The sequence below is a fragment of the Echinops telfairi genome, unplaced genomic scaffold (assembly GCF_000313985.2).
Source record: "Echinops telfairi isolate 266 unplaced genomic scaffold, ASM31398v2 ScPeMD7_1713;HRSCAF=2227, whole genome shotgun sequence".
In the NCBI taxonomy this organism is placed as follows: Eukaryota; Metazoa; Chordata; class Mammalia; order Afrosoricida; family Tenrecidae; genus Echinops; species Echinops telfairi.
The window spans coordinates 10149168-10170950 of NW_022105611.1; the positions used below are offsets into that span (position 1 = coordinate 10149168).

Below are 21783 nucleotides of genomic sequence, written 5' to 3' on the forward strand. Positions count from 1 at the left end.
TACTCTTCAGAACTACCTCTTTAACTGATTCATAAAGAGGCTTTCTGAAGTGTCTGTACTCATAGATAGGTACATGCAAGGCAACAGGCCCATTCTCTGTTTGGGTAGCACAGACAGTCTCTATATTTGCCTGTTGCCCTGATAATGAGGCGCTACCTTAGATGCTCAAGAAACAGTGCGTGAAAAGATGGTCGCATTTATAACCAGGTATCATACCTGCATGGTGCTCTTTTTCCCAGACCATCTCTTATATGCCTGGGAGGTTGTATCAAAAGTAGGAGGGGACTTTGAAAAGTTGATGTATCGTTTTTTTAATTCCATTTTTTTTCACATGTACAAGCTCTTTGTGAGTTAGTGTGAGGTGTACGTGAGGGATTACAAAGTGCATTTCTTGATTCAGTCTTTTTTAAAAGTGAAGCACGATCCGTCACCTTTGACAAAATAAGGGGCTTAGAACGTTTGTGGGATGCAGTACGAAAAGGAAGATCCAAAGAAAAGGCACTGTGAGTGTTGCTCCTCTGGGGGTTGGGGTCCCTCGGTGACATTGTGGGGAGGAACTTGAACTAGATCACAGAAAGGCTTTTGTAGGTGGAGAGATCTGGCTTTCAGTTTGGCTTCTCCCGCTTGCAAGTGATGTCTCTGAGCTTCATGTGCTATGAGTCATAATGGTGCGGTAAAGGTGAAGTTGGTAATAAATAGTCTTAAGTTTAGGATGAAGGTGAAATATTGTGAAAGTCATACAATCACTGCCATGGATCAAGCTTATTAGCAAGAAGACTCTGGAGCCGAAAATGTAGCCGGCCAAGAAGTGGCACACCACAGGACTAGGCTCTTAGCCCTGGGAGTGGCAATCACTGTGCCCTGGAAGAATCCAAACAGAAAATAGTTCTCTAGTGTAATTGGAGAGAAGACACCTTTAAAGTTATCAGTTAAGAACTTGGCTACATCCTTTTGCTGGGAGAAGAGCTTCCCTCTTTGGCCTTAGTCCTTGTGGTTAGCGATGGTCCTTCAGTAGCCAGCTCACAATTTGCCTCCTGCTTGCCTATCCTACTCTACAGCAGTATTTATTCTGCCATGCCCAGAGTATCTTGTGCATGCATGCTCTCTGACTGCACCAACCAAACTCACTGCCATAATAACGACCCTATGGGACAGGAAAAAGGCTCCCTGAGGGTTTCAAGACTATCTTTATGGGAGCACACAGCCTCATCTTTCTCACAACAAGTGGCTGGTAGATTTGAAATGCTGACCTGGCCGTTAGCAAGCCCCAAACTTAATGCACCATAGCTCCTTAGACTAGTAACTTATAAAACTGTCCCTTTATTGTGGTGTTAGTCCCTAGCACATTGTCTGGCTTATACATATATGTAGGTATATACAGTTGCATGACTCAGTGGGTCTAACGGCTTAGGAAAGCCTTCAGACACATGAAGGTCCCAGAGATAAATAACTTTAGAAATATGAGAGAAGACAGCAGTGGAAATGGCGCTCCTCAATAGGAGCCCTCAAGGCAGCTGTTGAACTAACGTGCCTGCACTGAAGAAGTGAGATGCAAGAGTCTCACACTCCCTCTGGTGCATCACCACGTCAATGATGCAGACAACTGATCACAGAAGCCCCTCGCGCTGTCCCATTAAGAAGGATTAAGTAACAAAGACTATGTTTCAGAAAGATTTCAAAGTAATTTGCTTAAGACAGTGTTTTCAAGAGTGCAAAAGCAGATACTTACATCCCTTCAAGTAGGGAATATGATAGTTTAAAACCACAACTTGATTTTCCATTTTTAGAATGGAATAAATCTTGCTTTGGGACTATAAGAATGAAACCCAGTCAGTCAATTCTGAATCGTAATGACCCTAGATAGGGTTTCACGGACTGTAAATATTTCCCAGTGCTGACAGCCTCATCTTTCTCCTCTCAAAAAATATGAGGGTTTGAACCAAAGACCTTTTGGTTAGCAGTCCAATATTGAACTCACCAGGCTTAGGATATAATTTCCACAGAAGCCTGAAATTATAATGTAAGAGATACATGAGGGCAGTAGGGGGTGTTGGCAGTGAAAAGAGCATTCTGGGTACATCGTTAAGACCAGTTATAAATTAAGAATGAATAAATTGTTGATAGTAATGTCAGTGTCGTGCAGACCCTTGAGAAAAGTAATTTTTGAATCTTGCCAAATTATCCATAATTTTAACTCAATCATTCAACTTGTAGAAACCTACCCCTACGAATAGCCCACAATATTACTTTCGTTGTAACACAAAGTCCACACAAAAAGGGAAGTGTCCAACTATACAGGGATGTGGAAGCCAACTGTGGGAATCCATCTGATGAGTGTATAGTCCTTCTGCATGTAAGAGCTGTTGGTTTGTAGTCTCTTTTCTTGTGACATCCCTTGCCTGGTTTTAATGTCAGTCTATTACTGGCTTTAGTGAGTAAGTTGGAAACTGGCTCCCTTATTTCTTTGTAAGTTTGAACACAGAATTGGTATTCTTCTTCAGATGTTTAGCAGAATTCACCCGTCGAGCCATGTGTTTTAATTACTTAGGACTACTCCAATTTTCATTTTCTGCTTGAGTCAGTTTCAGTAGTCAGCAAATGTGTCAGACTAATTGTCCATGATCCTCTCTAATAATCATGCTTATCTGTAGTTATATTCCCTTCCTGTCTCGTGTTCAGGCATTGAGTTGTCCCTTTTCTCTTGGCCATTTAAGTTCATGGATTGTCAGTTTTGTTAACTGTTTTTTAAACACCAGAGACTGACTGTCTATTTCTCTCTGGGTGCAGTGAAGACCATGAGATGAGAAGCGAAGGGCTTGGTGCTGGCTTTGTTACCACTACATAGAAGGAGCTCCTCAGAAGGGATGTAGAGTTATCAAATCCCAAGAGCCTTGAAATCTTTGATTCTACTTCTAGTGTGGTCTGGCCACACTACTCTGCCCATCTCGCTGAGTCCCTCAGCCATTCCTTACATGTAGGAGATTTTTCTGTTACAATAAACCCTCTTGTGTCAAGGATGCTATGTGGTTGCCACATGAAGCCACCAGGCCACAATGCAAATGCTGTCTCTGGAGTTATACAGTAAAGGGGCTCCGCTCAGAGCAGGAACCATGGCAGAACTAGACAGGACACCCGGTCAGCCAAACAGGAAAGCCCTCATGGAGGCTTTGTTTCCAATACTTCCCCTTGGAACAGAAACCCCCTTAACTCCTGAACACAACTTCTCTTTGTCATGTGGGTCATACCAGAAAAGTTTGGGGTCTTTAACCCTCCCCTTTTCTCTCAGAATTTTAATCTCATTGAGAGACCCTGTTCGCTCTGCTCCAATAGTAAAATGGGAATGTCGTGGCCTACTTAGGATACAATCTGTAACGTCAGTGGAGTTTTGAACAGGCCCCTGTCAAAAGTAAGAAGACAGCGCCATTACAGATTTCAGCAAGAGATTTACCGGAAATAGTTGCCACACTAGCAATTTCATCTCCTGACATCTTCTGGTATCTGTCTTAGATGTACTTCCTGATTACTCAGGGTGGAAATCACCTGAAGTGAAAATAGTAATCAAGAAAGCAGGAAATGCTTTCCTGATTTTCCTGAAGTTTTCATTTTGCAAATATTTAAAACCAATAGAATTAATGTCAAGTGAATTGAATATACATGTGTTACGTACAAGCGGTCCCAAGATTAAGAACATCTGATTTACTGATGATTTGCCCTTTAATGTTATGCAAATTTGTCCTCATTTTGAAATGACTGCACCAACCCCTACTCGCAAGTTCATCACAATCACCTTCACTTGCTGCATGTCATTGAAAATTCCTTTTTGCTCTACAGTAAAGCTAAACGAAAACCATATGCAGCTGTTCCAAATTCAACTGAAAGACACGCTTGGCCGCTAGGATATAAGCAAGGCCGACCCCTGCCTATACATACATACGTTGTACGCAGTGCTGTGCTGTCAAAGAGTGGTTCCTTCAAATCTCAAAATAATTAAAAAGGCAGGGTGTACTGTTCTAACAGAGGCTGGTGAAATTCCCAAGACTGTGGCCCTCAAAATTCTTCAGGCCTGGATTAAAGGCTTGAAATTAAACAAGCAGCCATCTAGCAGGGAAGCAACAAAGCCCACGTGGAAAAAGCATGCCAGCCTGTGTGATCATGAGGTGCTGCCAGGAGGTGGAGACCCCAAACCCATCTGTAAAATAATGGAACGGCCCTCACAGAAGGGCCATATGGAAGGGATGATACATCCAGGGTGCCCTAGAGCACTGCTGAAGCACACAACTCTCCTCTAGTTCTTTAAAACTTCCTCCTCCCACTCTGATGGCCCTAGTTTTACCTCACTAATCTTGCTAGAACTGCTTATGTACACTGGTACAATCAAGATCTTTCGATGTATGAAAGTCAAGATAGATAAACCCCTCAGAAGGAGTAAGGGGAGTAAGGACTCCCTGAGGATAGGGGAAGTGGGGTGGGGAGAGAGGGCAAGGCAGAACTGATAGCAAGATGACTCTGTAACCCCACTCGAAGAAAGTGAACATCAGAATGTTAGGTGATTGGCTACATGAGATGCTGGAAGTTATGGGCAAAAGAGAAAAGAAAAGAAACAATAATGATAATATATAATATATTGAGGGCTCGGATGTGTGGGGAGGGAGGGAATAAAGGGGAGCTGGTATCAATGAGTTCAAGAAGAAAAGAAAATGTTTTGAATTATACAATATGCTTGATCTAATGGAACTATGGATTGTCATCTCTGTGAAGGGCTCCTAATAAAATGTTTAGAAAACTAAAAAATAACACCCCCTCCAAAAAAAACCTTCAGTCCTGGAACTGAACTCAGCCCCTTTGATGCAAACAATGGGCACCAGCACGAGGGAGGGGCACGCTCCCTCTACCCATCCACCAAAGGAGACTGAAAGGATGGGCTCTGTGCAGGGACGAAGCTCAGAAGGCAAACCCATCCAGCAAAGGAAGATTCCTTTCTTTGATAAATGGTGCAGGTACACTTGATTTCCACATGCAAAGGAGTTACATAGGATTCATCCTGTAAAGTCATCAAGCTTTGAAGCCTAGTTTTCAGTGATAGATTCTTAGATATGATACCGGACGCATGAGCAGCAAAACAGAGAAACAGGACTTCATAAAAATTAAATATTTGTATTCATCAGTGTTTTGTTACATATATATATTTACCACAATAACAACAACAACAAAAGTTCTACCTTCAAGTAGTTAATAGTCTATAATCAGGGATCCTCAAACTGCGGCCCGCCGGGTGTTTTTGCTGCTGCTGCCTGCCCTGCCTAGCAGCCCTTTCATCCAGTGTGCATAGCAATTTGTTCACAGTTTTTTTAAAACTACAGTCCAGCCCTCCAATGGTCTGAGGGACAGTGGGCTGGCCCCCTGTTTAAAAAGTTTGAGGACCCCTGGTCTATATTGTGTTTGGGAGACCAATCTAAGATAAACATGCAGTAGCTAACTACTAGAAAATTTGAAAACACCAAAGGCTTTGGAACATTCAGTAATTCAAAAAATATTTCTAAAGCATCTACTCTATGCCACACACTGTTCTAAGTACTAGAGAAACAGTAGTGAAAAAAGCAGGAATCCTAACCTTAGGGACTTTGCATTCCCACAGGGGCTAACAGGCAAGTACATGTAAGGGGGTGGTGGTAAGAGTATTAGGGGAAGACTATTTTAGATACCATCAATATGTTAGATCAGAAGTGTGGGCTTAAGCATCCTGAGGGAACAATGTTACAAGCACGAGGGTTAAAAAGAGCAAAGGGTGCGATATAGCAATGATGAAAAATACAACTTTCCTCTAGTTCCTAAAAGCTTCCTCCCCCCGCCCACTATCATGATCCGAATTCTACCTTGCAAGTCTGGCTGGACCAGAGGATGTACACTGGTACAGATAGGAACTGGAAACACAGGGACTCCAGGGCGGATGATCCCTACAGGACCAGTGGTGTGAGTGGTGATACTGGGAGGGTTGACGGAGAATAGGTCGGAAAGAGGGAACCTATTATGGGTGAAGGGAGACGTTGGACCGGGAAAGATATGACAAAATAATAATTTATAAATTATCAAGGGCTCATGAGGGCTTAAGTGGAGAGGAAATTTTTTGAGAATGATGAGGGCAATGAATATACAAATGTGCTTTACACAATTGATGTATGTATGGATTGTCATAAGAGTTGTATGAGCCCCTAATAAAATGATTTAAAAAAAAAAAAAGAGCAAAGCCCCTGTGCTGAGAGCATTCAAGGACAATAACAAGAGGGAATAAAGCAAGCTTGTAAAGACAACAAACTGATGGTGGGGGTTGGGGTGAGGGTGGGGCGGGCCGATCCGATCACAGTGGTAGCCAGGAGCTAGAGCAGGTAGAACCTTGCCGGCATTATTACAGACACTGGATGTTATTCGGACTGAGATGGGCACTGCCGTTTGTTTCACAACTTGTTTACTGGAGAGCCAAATGAAGTCTTCTCAGGATACTTGCTTGATGAGTATCTATTTCTAAACTAAAGGATCTACCTCTATCTTTACGTTTCTTCAGAAATACCAACAGTAAGAAGATAGTCATATATCCTCTGCAGAGGTTTCCACACCCAATTTTGCTGATTGGCTCCCTGTGGTATAATTATTCATGGTCTCTGTAGTTACTCTGAACTAATACTTGGTCTTGAGACTTGATTAGACTCACCTTCATTGTTTGGGGGTCGGCATGTGAGGGATAAGTTGTAAGTAATGGTTTGTTCTTCTTCATCAGGATAACAAAGATAATAAAAGTTACCTCTTTTGTGTGATGGTAAGAGCTGTTGATGCTCAGATCAAATGATTCATTAGGATTGCAAAAATAATTCCGGGCAATGTTAAAGACACATCAAGAACCCGGGTGGCACAAGCTGAAAGCAATAGGCTGCTTACATGAAGGTTGGAAGTTTTGAACTCACAACTGTTCTGCAGGGAATGACCTGACAGTCTGCTCCTATAACAATTACAGGGGCAGTTCTACTCTGTCACACGGGGTCAACAGAAGTCTAAACATACATCTGCACATGTGTGTATACACAATCATATACACACATCTCTGGCAACAAATCTATCTTATGCCAACTGCTGCCTTTCTCTTACTACCTTCTCTTTTGAAACAATACTTGTTTTTGAACCTCATTTTCAAATACTTTTCTTTCCTGTATAAAAATACAATATGTATAATACAAATGGGGGGTTGGTAATAATTTTCCCAGGGGAACATAATTATTGGAAGAGGCAGATAAGAGGAAAGAATCCTCTAAAAAGATACAGAATCCACACACACACAAGGCATAGTTGAGCTCAGAATAAATCTGAATCTAAATTCTGCATAGATTTGTATCAGCAAGGTGACATTTTAGAAATATGACAGCGTTGAAGGTTGAAACATCAGAAACAAGAAGATAGGAAATACTAAAACAGGTCCCTGGTTTTAAAGTTTTCTGGGCAAAACGGAGAACAATCTGATGCCAAGAGTTACTCCTATGTGTGAAAGACGACTTTGACCTTTCTGTTGGAGAGATGGTGCTATGAGGTTTTGCTTGCTTGCTTCACAAAATGTCTATTTTGTCTTAAGCCAGTTCACTATTGGTACTTCTCCATCTTGAGATCAGGCTGGACAATCCCATGCCATTTGCTTAACAAGTTGTAAATGTTTGTGTGGCAGGGAGTACGATTCCTGGTTTACATGTTCCAATGTCTGTCACAACATGAACGGTATTCATTTAACAGAGAAATAGAAAACTGGAAGGCATGTATGAAGGCTGGAAATCTTTTTAAAATTTGTAGAAAAATCCAATTACTTTTTAATTCCATTTTTTTCCCCACTAACTTCTGCAAAATCCTTTCATAGATCTGAATAATTGCAAGAGTTAGTAAGAATGGTTTCTTCACAATTAAAGATTTTTTACACATTTTCAATTTTATTTGGCATGAACATGGTGTGATTGTTGACAGACTAGAAAGCAGTTCCTATTAGGATTTATCTAAATCTATATAAGTATATGTGATATACTCACATAAAATACATCACTTTTGTATCATATTCACAGACTTACACAACCTTTACCATAATTAAGTTTTAGAACATTTCTCTCGCTCCTCAAGGAAACTTTGTATTCAGTAGCTGCCATCCCCTTTCCCCTCAACACCCTGCCCCTAAGTAGCCACTAAGTTACCTACCTTTATGTCTCTCTAAACTTGCCTAGTCTGGAAATTTGGCTTTTCACTGTCATCTATAGACTGTCGCACTGGTGTTGTGTTTCTTTACAACATCATCATAAGCAAGAGGAGGAAAATAGAATAGAGCTATGAAAAATATGAACAGACATTTTAAAAATATATTAATAGGATAATCAGCCACGATGTTATTGAACCTGATAGCATATGATGACGTAAATAATTGCCAAGCACAAAGTTACTGGGTCCTCGATGGCGTGTAGATCATTTAGGAGAGAGTAATGGCAAGTAGCATGTTTAAGTCAGGCTTAGGTTTCAGGAACTTCACGTTCATTAGACTCGTAATATTTGTAAAAACATTTGAAAATTGAAATCCTGGCTCCGTTGATGACCAACTGTGTGACCCTGGGTATGCTGCAACAGAGGCTTTCAAAACTTCAACGTGCTCATCGACCTCACAGAAATAACGCCAACGCTTTCAGAACCAACCACGCCTGGCACATGGTGCTCAACCAGTAGTTTCACAGCTTTTGTTCGTCAAAACTCAAAAGACCAAAGTCAGATTCCAAAATGGAATTCTTAGGCGTGCCAACCTGCCCCTTTCCCTCATGTGATTGATATTTCCAGTCTCCATTAAAAGACGCTCCAGTTCTTTAAGGATTCCTGTCAGGAAAACAATTGACTTAAGACACTGTAAAAAGAGAAAGAATAGGATTGATCGAGTGTGAGTAAGAATAGAGCTGTAAGCCCGCCTTCGGTTACTGTAGATGCCTGTGTTCTATAAATAGTAAAGTGCTAATTTATTATTCTCACCTAACACTCATGTAACAGATTTTGCTTTTCTAAATTAAAATTTAAAAATTACAGCAGCAAAGAAACTTATATAATGGTATTCTACATGTCTATTAAAAATATATATGTGTGTGTTACAGCATTCTGAACCAGATATACAGCCTCTAAGAGCCAGAATGTTTGATTTAAGACCCATGAAAAGTGTGACTTTTAACTAAAGTGGTCATTCGGTTTGGGGTCTGCAGATCTAAAAGCTTAACATCCAATTCCAATACAAGCAACTTTGGGTAGTAGGATTCAATGTTAGATCATTTGGGCTTTGAAGGCTTATGTATTTTTGGTTCTTTTAAGAAGTGTGGTCTTTAGCAGTACTATGTCCCAATCAGATGGTTTATGATACACAACATTTTCATACTGGGGAAATGTTAACACATGACATTCCTTGCACTGGAAAGATAAGAGTTAATCACAGACAACACATTTTCATTTTTCCTTTGAACCCCGTGAGGCGGTTTCAGTGACGTGGCTTGCATGCAGCCTCATGTCAGGCTCCCGAAGTCCTCTACCACATTGTCCATCTGTGTCTACATCGTAACTTCAGGCTTTACTTCTCTTGGCACTGTTTCATATTTGCATGAAAATTTTTTTTGGTTATTTTTTGCATGACAAGTCATCCATACTGTTGAAGTTGAATGTGTAACATCTCTTACAATATCACGTGTCATTAATTCTTACATGGTATTTTTTTATTTTATTTTCAGTTAATAAAGTGTAAATATGCTTGAAATGTAAAAGTGGCATGAAACTGGAGTGATGCAACCATCATTAATATCCCTTACGAGCCTATCGTTTTTTAACTGAGAACATTTGAAAGGGATGTCCAGCCTTGTCTTTGGGTAGTCTAATCTTTAATACTTCTTCACATGATACACCTTTTGTACCCAATGACAGGGAAAAGTTCCTACTATCTACAAAAGCAAGGGATTCTGAGTGACCATGTTTTCGTGCCGTACCAAAATGGATATGTAATCCAGTCATTAATACCGTGTTAGTAAGCTTCGAATCCTTACATAAAGGCATGGGTTTCAACCAGTGGCCCAGATACCTAGATCCAAGCAGTTACTCTTTTCTTGCAAGTAATCCCTCTGTTGGCTCAACATTTATTCCACCAGCTGACACTACTACAGCTGCTTTAGAATAACCTGCCAATCTCCCTTCAGCATCCTGGCACATTTATTTTAATACCCATGTGATAACAAGTTGTGTTTGATAGCAATTTTAATTTTGTTAAGTGGCTAAGAAACCTTCAGGGCCCAATCAGTCAAGTAAGTCTTGTAATGAAACTGGCAAAACATTTAAAAAATGATATGTGAATAAGAGATTAATGAGACTTGCATGCCCTCTGGCTTGTCATGTGCCTCTGAACACAGGTCTCAAAGAGCCCCACGGAGCAGAGGAACAGCAGGGAAGCACATAATGTTTTCTGAGGGCACCTTCTGAGTAAGCGCATGAGAGTCCCGTGGAAGAGAGGGGTTAAAAATTTTTAAGTGTACATAATTCACATCAAGTTGTTTAGGTATTAAGGACAGTACTTAACATCATTTTTATCTTGTCCAAATACAAAGAAGGCTGATCAATGCTGAGTGAATATAAAGTTTGTGTTCCTTTAGAGGACTCTCAACTTTTTGGCAATCACCACAAGCTCTGTGCCATTAGCCAAGGGCTCAGCCTCTCCGTGCCTCCTCGTGTCTGCAAAGTGAGGACTTGGAGTCAAACTGCCTTGAAAATCACTTTGAATTAAAATGTTATGGTACTATTGATCACCTTGCATCATAAGCCTGTGTGACGTTTTAGTTACATTTAGCAGAACTCAGAATATATGGACTTTAAAAGGACATCTCCATGCTGCAAAGAAATTCAGTTTCCCTAATAACGTCTTTCCTACCTAATGATAATAAAGATGATCATTGTTGAGCATGTTATGTTTCTATTGTCTGATAGAAGAGCTCCTATCATTATTGTCCTCATTTGGTAGGAGAAAATTCTGAGGGTCAGCGAGATTGATTTCCCCAGGCTAAGGTCATGACTAGCAAGCTGCAGAGCCAGGAGAGAGGCTCTGGGTCTTCGCCCTCCGATCTAAGGCCAGTTTCCTCCATCATAATGTATCTGCAACCAGATCAAAGTATTTAGAAAGACAATTTATCGAGCAGGATCTGCACTCCTGGAGAAATGCCCTCTGGCCCCTCTGTAGGGCATCCCCTTGCGTCACTCCAGCTCTCTCTGCTTTTACAAGCTAGTTTTGTCAGCATGAGTGTGACAACAATTAGACGTCCCCTGTTTTTGCCCCATGCCTTTTCTCCTTCACAGTCATTCAATGACAAGCGTAAAAAGAGCTTCATCTTTTCACGAAAATTCCCATTCTACAAGAACAAGGAGCAGAGTGAGCAGGAAACCAGTGATCCCGAACGTAAGTAGATTCTCGAAGATAATGTCACATGCCACACAAGAGGCGAAAAACAACTCTTCACGGGCAAAACATGCTAGAGACCCGCCCACGCCACACGCCTAGGCAAACACACACCGGCAGGCAGGCAGGTCAGGTCTTACTACGGTGACCAGTGTTGACTGCAGTCTGGATCCTTCCCTGGACTCTTTTCTTTGCAGAATGCCGTGGGGGGACTGACAGGAACTGGGCCTTCCCTGCCAGTCAGCATGGGTCTGTGACCACGACTGGGGCTTGCTGTGCCTTTCCTAGGGCTGAAGACCAATTCTATTCTGGGCAGAAATCCTGGATTCTATTGCCACATAGGTGTCTGTCTAATCGGGAGGGGTTACGTTATGTGCACCATCAGCAGACCTTTCCCCTCCCATCCACCAGTCCATACTTAACTTGCTGCTGAGCAGTAAACTTGTATTGGTGGATCCCTCGCTTCAAATGGATCATGAAACTTGGAGTGGATTATTGGGCAAAAACTACATTTGCTGACTCTTCACAATTCGGAAAATAAATCACCTTCTTAAATCTCAGCCCGGGGAATTTGGAATAACAGGTATTTCAAAAGGAGTGTGAGGGGATCCAGATTGCTCGGGCAGCACAGTCTGTCATGGTAGTACCCATTTCCACTCCACTGACTTCTGCCTTCCTCTTCCGTGGCTGTTCTTCCTCTCACTGCTCTCTCTGGGGACTTCCATGCAGGACATCCCCGGATTAGGTGACGACGGTTATGGAACAAAGACTCTGAGTAAGTTCCCAGGAATGGTCACTGTAACTTTTCCTTTCTTTTCCTTTCCTTTTGAGTTTGGCTTTGGTTCCTTTTCTTAAGGAACTTTCACTCCTAGCATGCACAAGATACAAGTTTTATTTGTTACCTAGCTGCGAATGCTCCTACAAAGTAATTTTCAATCGTTTCGCTCTGCATGTCAGCCTTGAAAAGCACAGTGTGTCAGGCACTCAACTCCTGTTGCAGTTGACACCTCCCCTTTCTGACCGTGTGTTCTCGTCAGCATGGTCCCGGTGCCAGTTGTCGCATCTCTTGCTCAGCCGCCTAATATCCAGAGAGCAAGAAACCATGTTGAAAGAAAGGGTGAGCTAAATGTTCTCGAACACGGAAGTCCAACTGTTGTGTATGTTCTTTCTTCTGCCTTTTCACATGGGAATATTCCTTGACCTTGCCAAATTCCCTCCTTGGGTTGTACTTGCTATCAGCAAAGGAGCGCTTTTATGATCAAAAGGAACATGCATTCTCGATAAGTAACTCAAGCTATTTGATCTTCCATGAATAATTATTTGTTGTCTAACTTTGATTGATTTTTTTTCTGACTTGCAGTGATCCTGCTTGAAACGTTTGTATGATAAAGGTTTAGATCTGTATTAATGTTTTTCTGTCATTATTAGCTGCATTGCCTAATCAGGTTTTTTACTTTCTAGTATGTAGTACAAACTAAAATATAGTGAACCTTTAAAAATCTCCAGTCATTAATGCCCGTAGTGTATGCCTGACTGCATTGAGCCGTTACAAAATAACATATCATTTACGAATGCACTAGGATTTTTCTTCCTTTAATACTAACTCCATTGTGTTAAACACCAATGAAATAAGAACACAGTTTTGTCTTTTGCGGCTATATCACATGTGCATTGATTTTTCTGTTTTGTGTCTGTATTTTAATTTAACAGCTATGGGGAATATTTTTAGAAGCTGTCCATTTCATTTGTGTAAAACAAAATAGCACGGAGCTTGACTTTATTTGCAAGAGCTGTGTAATGATCTTCACCTTCTAATTGTTCGTTAAGCATCTTTTTTTTAACATAATAGGAAGAACAAAATCTAATCAAGAATAACTACTGATCCTAAAGATGAAAACTTTATCTTTTGAGGGGTTTTTTACATGTACTATATGTCATTAAAGTTTTCTATAATGGACAGCTAAAGTTCAAATGCTGATTCAGACTTTAGCTGAATAACATCAAGGACCGAAAGAGTTTGTAAAAATTCAATATGGAGGTGGGGAAAGGAAGCTCTCTCATAAATCGTTAAGAAATGGACATCACAAATAAGCAATGTCCTTTTAAATCAAGAGCGTTGCAAGCATTTACTCTTTACAAATGGAACAGGTTTTGCTAGAGCAAGTTACTTGCCAGTTGTGGCTGTGGTGAGCCACAATTTGGACATCAGCTAGAACACTCGTTCAATGTCTCTCTAACTAGCAAATAGAAAAATCATCTTGCTCGCTAGATTATTTTAAAAGATTTCATTATTAAATGAGGTCTTGCATGCTTCTAAATGTCGCCCTAAATAGTATAGCATCATTCTAAATTGTTTTTAAAAAGTAAACACTACCAGCTTCAAATCAAGGGGTTTCAGATGATATGTTCCCTTTCAACAGAAAGGTCCACTATTGACCCTTCAGGCAGTAGAAAGCACGTCTACAATGATCCATCCCACTTCTTCCCCTAGTGCCCCTTGCCAGCTATAGAATGTTTGCCTGAACTAGTGATGCCATTCTGGTTACAGAACATCACTGACCCTTGTGGATTTAACACATGCTTTGGTTCTCTTTAGCGCCGTACTATCAAACTAACTGATCCACTTGGTAAGAATCTACACTATCAAATCCACTAGAAGGCACTTATTTTTTTAAGCAGTTAGAGACTAGTGTTATATACATTTTTCTGTCTAAAAATGTAGATTTGTCAGTTTTAAAGGATTGACATTACTGCTATTAAGCTTCAGAAATCAATGTCACCTGTTCTGTAATTATTGATTTTAGATTCAAAGATTTGATAAACAGGTTGAACTTCTATAAATTAATATACAGTACAGATGAAAAGAAATGTTGAGAGAAACCACCACCACACCCCAAACCTGGTGTTTAACCTGGTGTATCCTAACCTGTTTTTTTGATGAAAAGCCAATTTGGCCAGGGGCTTACGTGGAGAGCAAATGTTTTGAGAATGATGAGGGTACAAATTTGCTTTATACAATTGATGTATATATAGATTTTGTTAAGAGTTGTATGAGCCCCCAATAAAATGATTAAAAAGAAAAAAGAAAAGCCGATTTTAAATCTCACCGTGCAATTAAGCCATACTTATTTGTAAAAAGTCATGCTTAAAAGCAAAATCATATTTTGCATAAGGATCGATGCTTAGTATCAGGCCATTTATCTCTTGCTTGTTCCATTCCTCCAAAGCTCAGCAGCTATAGAAGATCTTAAAATAAAGAGAAATATTGACCTCATTCCTAAAACTGTTCCGGTGACTCATTTCTGCTCGACTGACACAGGACAGGTTTCCAACATTCTGAGAATTAGTTTGAGAACGCTTTACACAGAAATAAAATTCTAGGGATTCCTGAGGATTGGGAATGGAATGTTCCTGCAAAGTGCCTAACAGCTAACAGAGAAACAAAGGAGCCTACCATAAAACAGTGCCTACAGACCAGAAGGTAAACTTGAACTAGAGTCAAGAATTGACAAGTCAAGCTACACCAGCCTTTGTTACATGCACCTGTAAAGTCAGGGCTAAATAAATAAATCAAACTACTTATTACAACTAAGTATGATGTCCATCTAAAATCCTTTGTTGTTATAAAGATATTTTCCTTATTTGCTAAGAAGAAAGTGCGAGCATAAAATACAGATAAAGTTTTCATCTTCTTTACCTAATCTATGAATTTTCTTATGGCAGTCTGCTCTGTGGCCTCTCACTTGCCTTTTGCTTACATTTCCGGTAGCCTTGCATGAGTGTATTCCTTTAAGTTCTGGCTGCCTGCCAATGCTTGGGATCTCTTTAATTTGCTGTGCTGTTCTTGCAGAACATGTTTCTTCTAATGCCAGCGATAGCGAAAGTAGCTACAGTAAGTTACTGCTTTGGTTTGTGATTCTTTTCTTTGCAATTGCCCCCATTGCCTGTGGTGGTCATTTCAGACTTTTGTTGTTTTTCAATTGCTGCCCTTCTACCATCTGTAATCCAAAGCAAATGGCTTGAAATGAAATCGTTTAATGTGGAAAGATTCTAAGAGCACCAGCAGGCCCTGATGTGCTTTGTCCAAGCAGTAGCAGGTCTGCTAATGAAAAAGTTCAGTTTCACTTGGTGGTAACTCCAATGATGCAGTTCTCCCAGAGAAGGGTATGGAGTTAAGTTCAACCCCGAGGATTCGAACATCCTGCCTCCCCAGAATAATTCAAACTCCCTGCAGGAGGATGAAAAAAATCACCATCCTCCTCATTTAGCCTTTTCCTTTCTGTTGCTACCTTCTCCTTGCAAGAGAAATCTTTCAAAATTAAGTGTGACCTTTTGGTTTCACTCCTTATCTTGATTTATATTTGAAGATCGAGATGATGCTCTTGCTAACTTGACGATGCTTGGAAAGTGCTGGAAAGGCTCATGCATTGTGTTGGAGCAGCTCACAAATCATTGTTTTTTAAGTGAACACCTCTTGAATTAAGAAGGTTAAGTGAAAAGGTAGGTCACTATTTAGAGATGATGGGGGGGTCTTGGTTTCATCACCTCAAGCCATTTGCTTAGTGCACAAAGATGTTCACCGAACACCAAGCACATGCTTCCGATCAGTTCTCATGGTTTCTTACCCCCTACTCACTGGTTTTTGGTGACTTCAATAGGTACATATTATTGCTGGGATCGTTACTATTTCTGTAATGTTAATTTATACTTCTCAGTGACATGGATTACCAGGAAGCAATTGTCACGGGTATTAGAGAACCACAGGCTTTGATATATGTGACTCAAAATTATCAAGACAGAAATGAGCTTTGACTTTACCTGAATGTAGTATGAATGGAAAACTATCCTGGGTTTTGTTGTTGTTGTTTTGAGAGAGAAAGCCAAACAGTGTTTGTGGACTAAGGTGAATGCAATTAAGAGTGAGGAAAATTCAGGCTTTGGGGGGAAATCAGAGTGGTGGCAAGCAGGAAATAAGCACCGCAGAGAAGGAAGGTGGGGGCGGGGATGGGGACTACAGAAAGAGAGGGACGATGATGATTACATACCCTAGATCCATTTTTAAAAGCAAGTACTATTAGAATCAGCTCATTTTTATCCTCAGCAGAATGACAGATCTTACTGGTAAAGCGAATCAAAGAGTTCCTAGATACATACATTTTCGTACCCCTCCTCATAATTTTAGAATTATCCCAAGTTAGGGACATTTTTATCTTCCCCTGACCCTCACTTGATTTTGACCCAAAGACCCCTCGTCAAGAAATAATAAACAACGTTTATGTTCCCAACACCGGAAATACTTTCAATTCAGCGGGAATCAAAACATAACTTGTGGGGTTTTGTGAAGCACAACTGTACAAGTTTCTTTAATGTTCAGTTTTTAATTGTCCCAAACTTTTTCCTCCCAAACGATCAGGTACAAAAATAAAGAAAACATGCCATGTTCTTTATAGAAAATATAGAAACAATAATTATCTTTTCCTTTAGAAATTCTACCTTTTTATAGGCCACAAACACACTGCTATCAAATAATTCTGGCTCATAATGACGTTTTAGGACAAACAGAATTGCCCCAATCATTTCTAAGACCATGAACCTTTGTGGAAGCAGACTGCCCTCCCTGGCTTTCGCTTAGCAGCTGAGTCTTTAACCATTGCACCTCCAGGCGCCTTCTCAGAAACGTCCTTTCTCCATTTCCAAGATGGGACTGTCCTTCCGAAGAGCATTAAGGTGGTAGGGCAGGGCTTCCAGCTCTTCCTGGTTTTCATAGTGCTGCTCTAATCGGACCGGAAGTCTTCCTCTCACTCCCAAAGAGTAGCTGCATGGCAGTATTTGAGTTTCTCAATTGAATAAAGGAACTGGGTTCTGGGGTATTCCTAGGGCAAGTACTCACTGCCATCGAGTCAATAGCGACCCCCTGTGAGTTGAGACAGTAACTACTTTGCAGGAGTAGAAACCCCAGTGTTTCTCCTAAGGAGCTGCTGATGGTTTTGAACTGGCAACTCTGTGCATCACGACTCAGCGCATACCACACCACCACCAGGACTCCATTCTAGGGCAAGAAGGGAGTCTAAGAACCTGTATCGCTTTGGAGCTCCTCTGAGGGTGCCGAGACCAGCCACGCAAGGGTGCTTAACCAAAAAAAGTAGGAGGAGCTTCCATCACCCAGCTCAGAAGAGGGGGCGGAATGCTATTTCTTCCTCACGGAGGGAAATGTGAGGAATATTCATGTATTCATTATGCACTATATATATACACCGTGCACTCTTAAAATAAGCACCATGAAGCCCAATATGAAGACCACCCACCCATCTCTGGAATTCAGTGTACAGACAGTAGAAGAGAAAATAGTGGGGACTTTAGACACAAATGGCTTTTCACCTTAATTTTGGAAAGATGAGGCACTTGCCAGCTAGAAAAGCTAAGGGTCTTTCTAGAAAGGGAAGTGGCCCAACTACAGCCACAGTCCTTGACAAACATGGTCTCGTGCAATTGCCACCTTCAAAATACAAATAGGCTACCTTCCTGGCTTTCGCTGTAATTATGACGAACTTGGATGTCTTGTGCATAGCTGCACAAGGGGGACTTCAATGGTTTGTGAGAAAATTCTATTATCTTTTCCTTCTATCTGCCCATGAACTGTTTGAAGTTCCATCACATATACAGATACCCAAATAAGACCCTCCACTAACTGATGCCTCAGTGTTATCTTTTCATCACTCTTACAATTATGCATATCCACTCTGGAAATGAAATGGCTAAGAAGTAGCAGCAGCTAGATAGAAAGTCCAAGTTCTTGTGTTTCACACTGCATCCAGGAATCCCACATTGTGCCAACCTGGCTTGAGAGCCTCATTACTTTCCCAAGATACTCAGACACACATATTTCAATTTGGAATAAGTAGTTCAGATCTTTGCTGCACATTCTCAAGCATTAAAGACTAAAGATTTTTTTGAAAGTCCAATTATATTGAGCACCAGCTAAAGTGAAGTTACATATAGTGCGTTGTCTGATTATGCAAAGTACCACCTAAAAACTATCTTAATTATGGGCTAACTCCAAACTTCTGTCTATCAACACAGTAATAAAGTACAACTTGCATTCTTGCATACCTTTCCATTGCCTTTCTATTGAAAGTCAATAAATACCTAGGGATAATGAGTACTACCCAAATAAACCACAGCTAAAGATCTGCCTTCCTCACCGCTTATTAAAAACTCCTTCAAGTTCTTCTGGATGTGAGGAAGCTGGCGGGTACCCATGTGGCCCACTGATGCTTCTCAGTTCTGTGGGATGTTTAAAATAAGGCTTTGAAGAAATAACACTGAAGTGCTGACATGAGGAAGCCCAAGATTGCGCCAGTGGAGTAAGTAAGCAGTACCCATCTTCTCCACTCTTCTGTAATGCTGCCCTTGGGAATAATTCTGTCAGGGTATATTCATCTCGTTTTATTTTGCAATGAAAGCAATGAGATAGAGATTCATAGTCCTTGTTCTCGATGAAGAAATTGACTAAGAGGTGGCTCAGCTCACTAAGTGATGACACTGCAGGTCAAACCAGGGCCTCCCGGTCAGGAACCCGTTTCAATAGGACGCTTCCACGATGCGTACTCCAAACCTCTCGACGTGCCTTCTAGTACATTTCAACCACTCCACACTACTTGGGAATTTAAAATAAGCAGCATTTATATAGCATCACCCATGTACTAAGCCTGATTCTTAGGAAGATTAATATATGCACAACACTAACAACCTATGAAAATGCAGAGCTGCTCATTTATTATTTGATCTAGAAGAAATCACTCAACCCTTTGAAGCTCCGTTCTTGCCTGTGAAAAATTAGTTTGGACTAGAAGAGAGAGAGCAGATTTCAAACAATATTTCAGCTCTCACCAGAATGTTATAGCTGTGTGAATAGTTGTACTGAGAAGTATGAAGCAGCCAAGCTAAGGTTCATCGACAGTGAGGGCAATGATCAATTCATGATGCTCATTAAGGCCTTGAAACGAGGGAGTTTACAAGATGCATATTCGCCTTCTCTGAGCCACATAATCTCCAAAGCTTTCTCAGCATTAACGTTGTCTCCTCAAATTTATTCTTATTATCCTAATTTATTCTTACTCATCATATGCAAGAGACCGAGCACTGTTCTCAGAATACTGAATGACTACATGTGCAGCCTCTAGCCTTCCCTTCCCTCTTTTCCAGCTTCCAAGAATTCCTACAGAACAGCTTGCTTTTACCAATCATTCAGACATACTAGGGTCTTCCCAAGTTGCATCCAGAATACACACACCATGTCTTCAGGACGACACTACAGCACCCTCTGCTGCATCTCAGACAGGGCAGAAGTCCACACACCGCACTCTGCCACTCCCCTACTTGGAGCTACGCATTTGCCAAAACAGAACCAAGAAATAGCTTGTACCTTTTTCTTCAGCTGTTCTTTCTAAGTGCCAACACCTCCTGAGCAGAAAATAGACAAACTAGGCAGGATGACTATTTTATGGTGATGACACAGCAGCATTTCCAAAAGAGAGTTGGTGTTTACAGCTGAACCCCGTATGGGCGCTTAGTGACTCTGACCCCAGTTTGGCTCCTCGCTTACCACCGTTTGTTGTGCTGGTGAGTGTTCACTCACGTGCTCCGTGGCCCCTGCAGAGAGCTCTGCACCTCTCGCCTTTACAGACACATGGGGCAAAATTACAATAATGCATGGTTTGAAATCTCGACTGCGCTGCCCACTCACTGAGGGAATGGCTAGGCCTCCTTCGCATTTCAGAACCTCAGTAAAGTGGAGACCCTCAGAGTATCTATCTCAAAACAGATACGTACATACGTGACAGCCAGTGGGCCAAATGCCTTACCGGCCTGAAGGGTCTTTCCTTTGTTCAGTGACTTTTCCTTTTCGCCCTTCCCAATACTCATAGAGCTTTTTATTCTTGATCCTGAAAGTGACAATCAGCGAAAGGTGTTGAATTCACAGCTGTAATTAATACCAGGCTCCATAGCTTTGAAGCCTGCAGACTCCCTGGGGTTACACAGCCCCTGAGTGTTAGAACCACTGTAGGATCGGGAGGGGAAGTCTCTACAAAACTGCCTCAAAGCAATGCTTTTGCCCTTGTTTTCCCAAGCACAATGATAGACGCTGTCCTCAACATGATATATAAGATTTGCCTTTAGAGTGCCCCGTCCAAATGACTTGGAAAGTCACTGAAAAGATTTGCCTTATGTTTAGGAAAAACTGCTTCCAAAGTGAAAATATGGCAGTATTCACAAAAGCATGAACTAGAACCTCAGTTTGGCCTCATTGCTCATCATGTTTCCAGTACTGAAATCGAAGCAAGGATTCATTGGCTTTGTATTTATGTTACACATTGGCCGGGTACTGGGCCCGTGTGATGAATGAGACTCGGTCCTTGCCATTGTGGAACTCCTAGTAGATTGGGGATTTGAAAACATCCCCAGCTATTTAAAGCCTTGGTTAGCCCACAGTGAGGATTCATTTCTTATTCATCATACTATGAAGATTCCCTAATTAATTTATAGTTCAACATGGTGATGTTCCTCAGCGATGCTTCAATGCCTAAAATTGTACTTGTTCCCCTAATAATTGTATCCTTAGCTTTTGAATTCTTATGACCTCTGCATGTAGGTTACTGGGACTTAGTCATTAGTCCCTTTCTTTTGGGGGACAAGAAGGGGGGAAGTTAAGACTTCCTAAATTTCAGTCATTCTGTTTACTGAGATTAAATCATTTCCTGAGCATTAAAAAAAAAAATAGTGTATCCTACTCCTCACATCCCAACCTTCTACCCTAAAGTAGGAAAGTACCCTGAACACTTCTGGGGCAGCCATGATGCCACACACAAAAAGGGACCTTGCCCACCTTCTATTCCTTTAGGAAGCAGTTTGGCATAAAAATGCCATTCAGAGGGCTGGCCTTGCTTGATGGTGAGTTACGATTGTGTCTTGGCACAATGGATGGATGGAGGATTGTGATAAGAGCTGTAAGGGCACCCAGTAAAGTGATTTTTTTTAAAAAAGAAAATTGTGTCTTGGGTCTGGAGACACTTCTCACACTTATGAACCTAAGACCCCACCACAGCCACCTAGTCTCCAGAAGACATCTCTACTGCACACTTTCGCCCACATATCGCCTAACTTTCCAAAAGCAAGGGTCATTATGAAAACCACCCATCAAACTTTTCCTGGTGCCAGGACTATTGAAAGAGGCATTGCCATATTGTGAATGTGTTTCATGAGCTCCGAGGCTCTAAAACAATGCAGCCAATTGCCCTTGGAACTCA

The 21783-nt window shown here is 41.1% G+C and overlaps 1 protein-coding gene across 20 annotated transcripts in view; it reads left to right on the forward strand.

The window, feature by feature from the left end:
- Positions 1–21783, forward strand: part of DLG2 (discs large MAGUK scaffold protein 2) — a 1827487-nt gene that overhangs the window by 1782259 nt on the left and 23445 nt on the right. For 13 of the 20 annotated variants that reach the window (XM_045293139.1, XM_045293133.1, XM_045293136.1 and 10 more), the window contains one exon: positions 11377–11476. In XM_045293139.1, the coding sequence (XP_045149074.1) occupies positions 11377–11476 (100 nt within the window). Of the gene's footprint in view, positions 1–11376; positions 11477–12205; positions 12252–15326; positions 15369–21783 lie in introns of all 20 variants that reach the window. The other 7 variants (XM_045293140.1, XM_030886450.2, XM_045293144.1 and 4 more) reach the window with 2 other exon arrangements.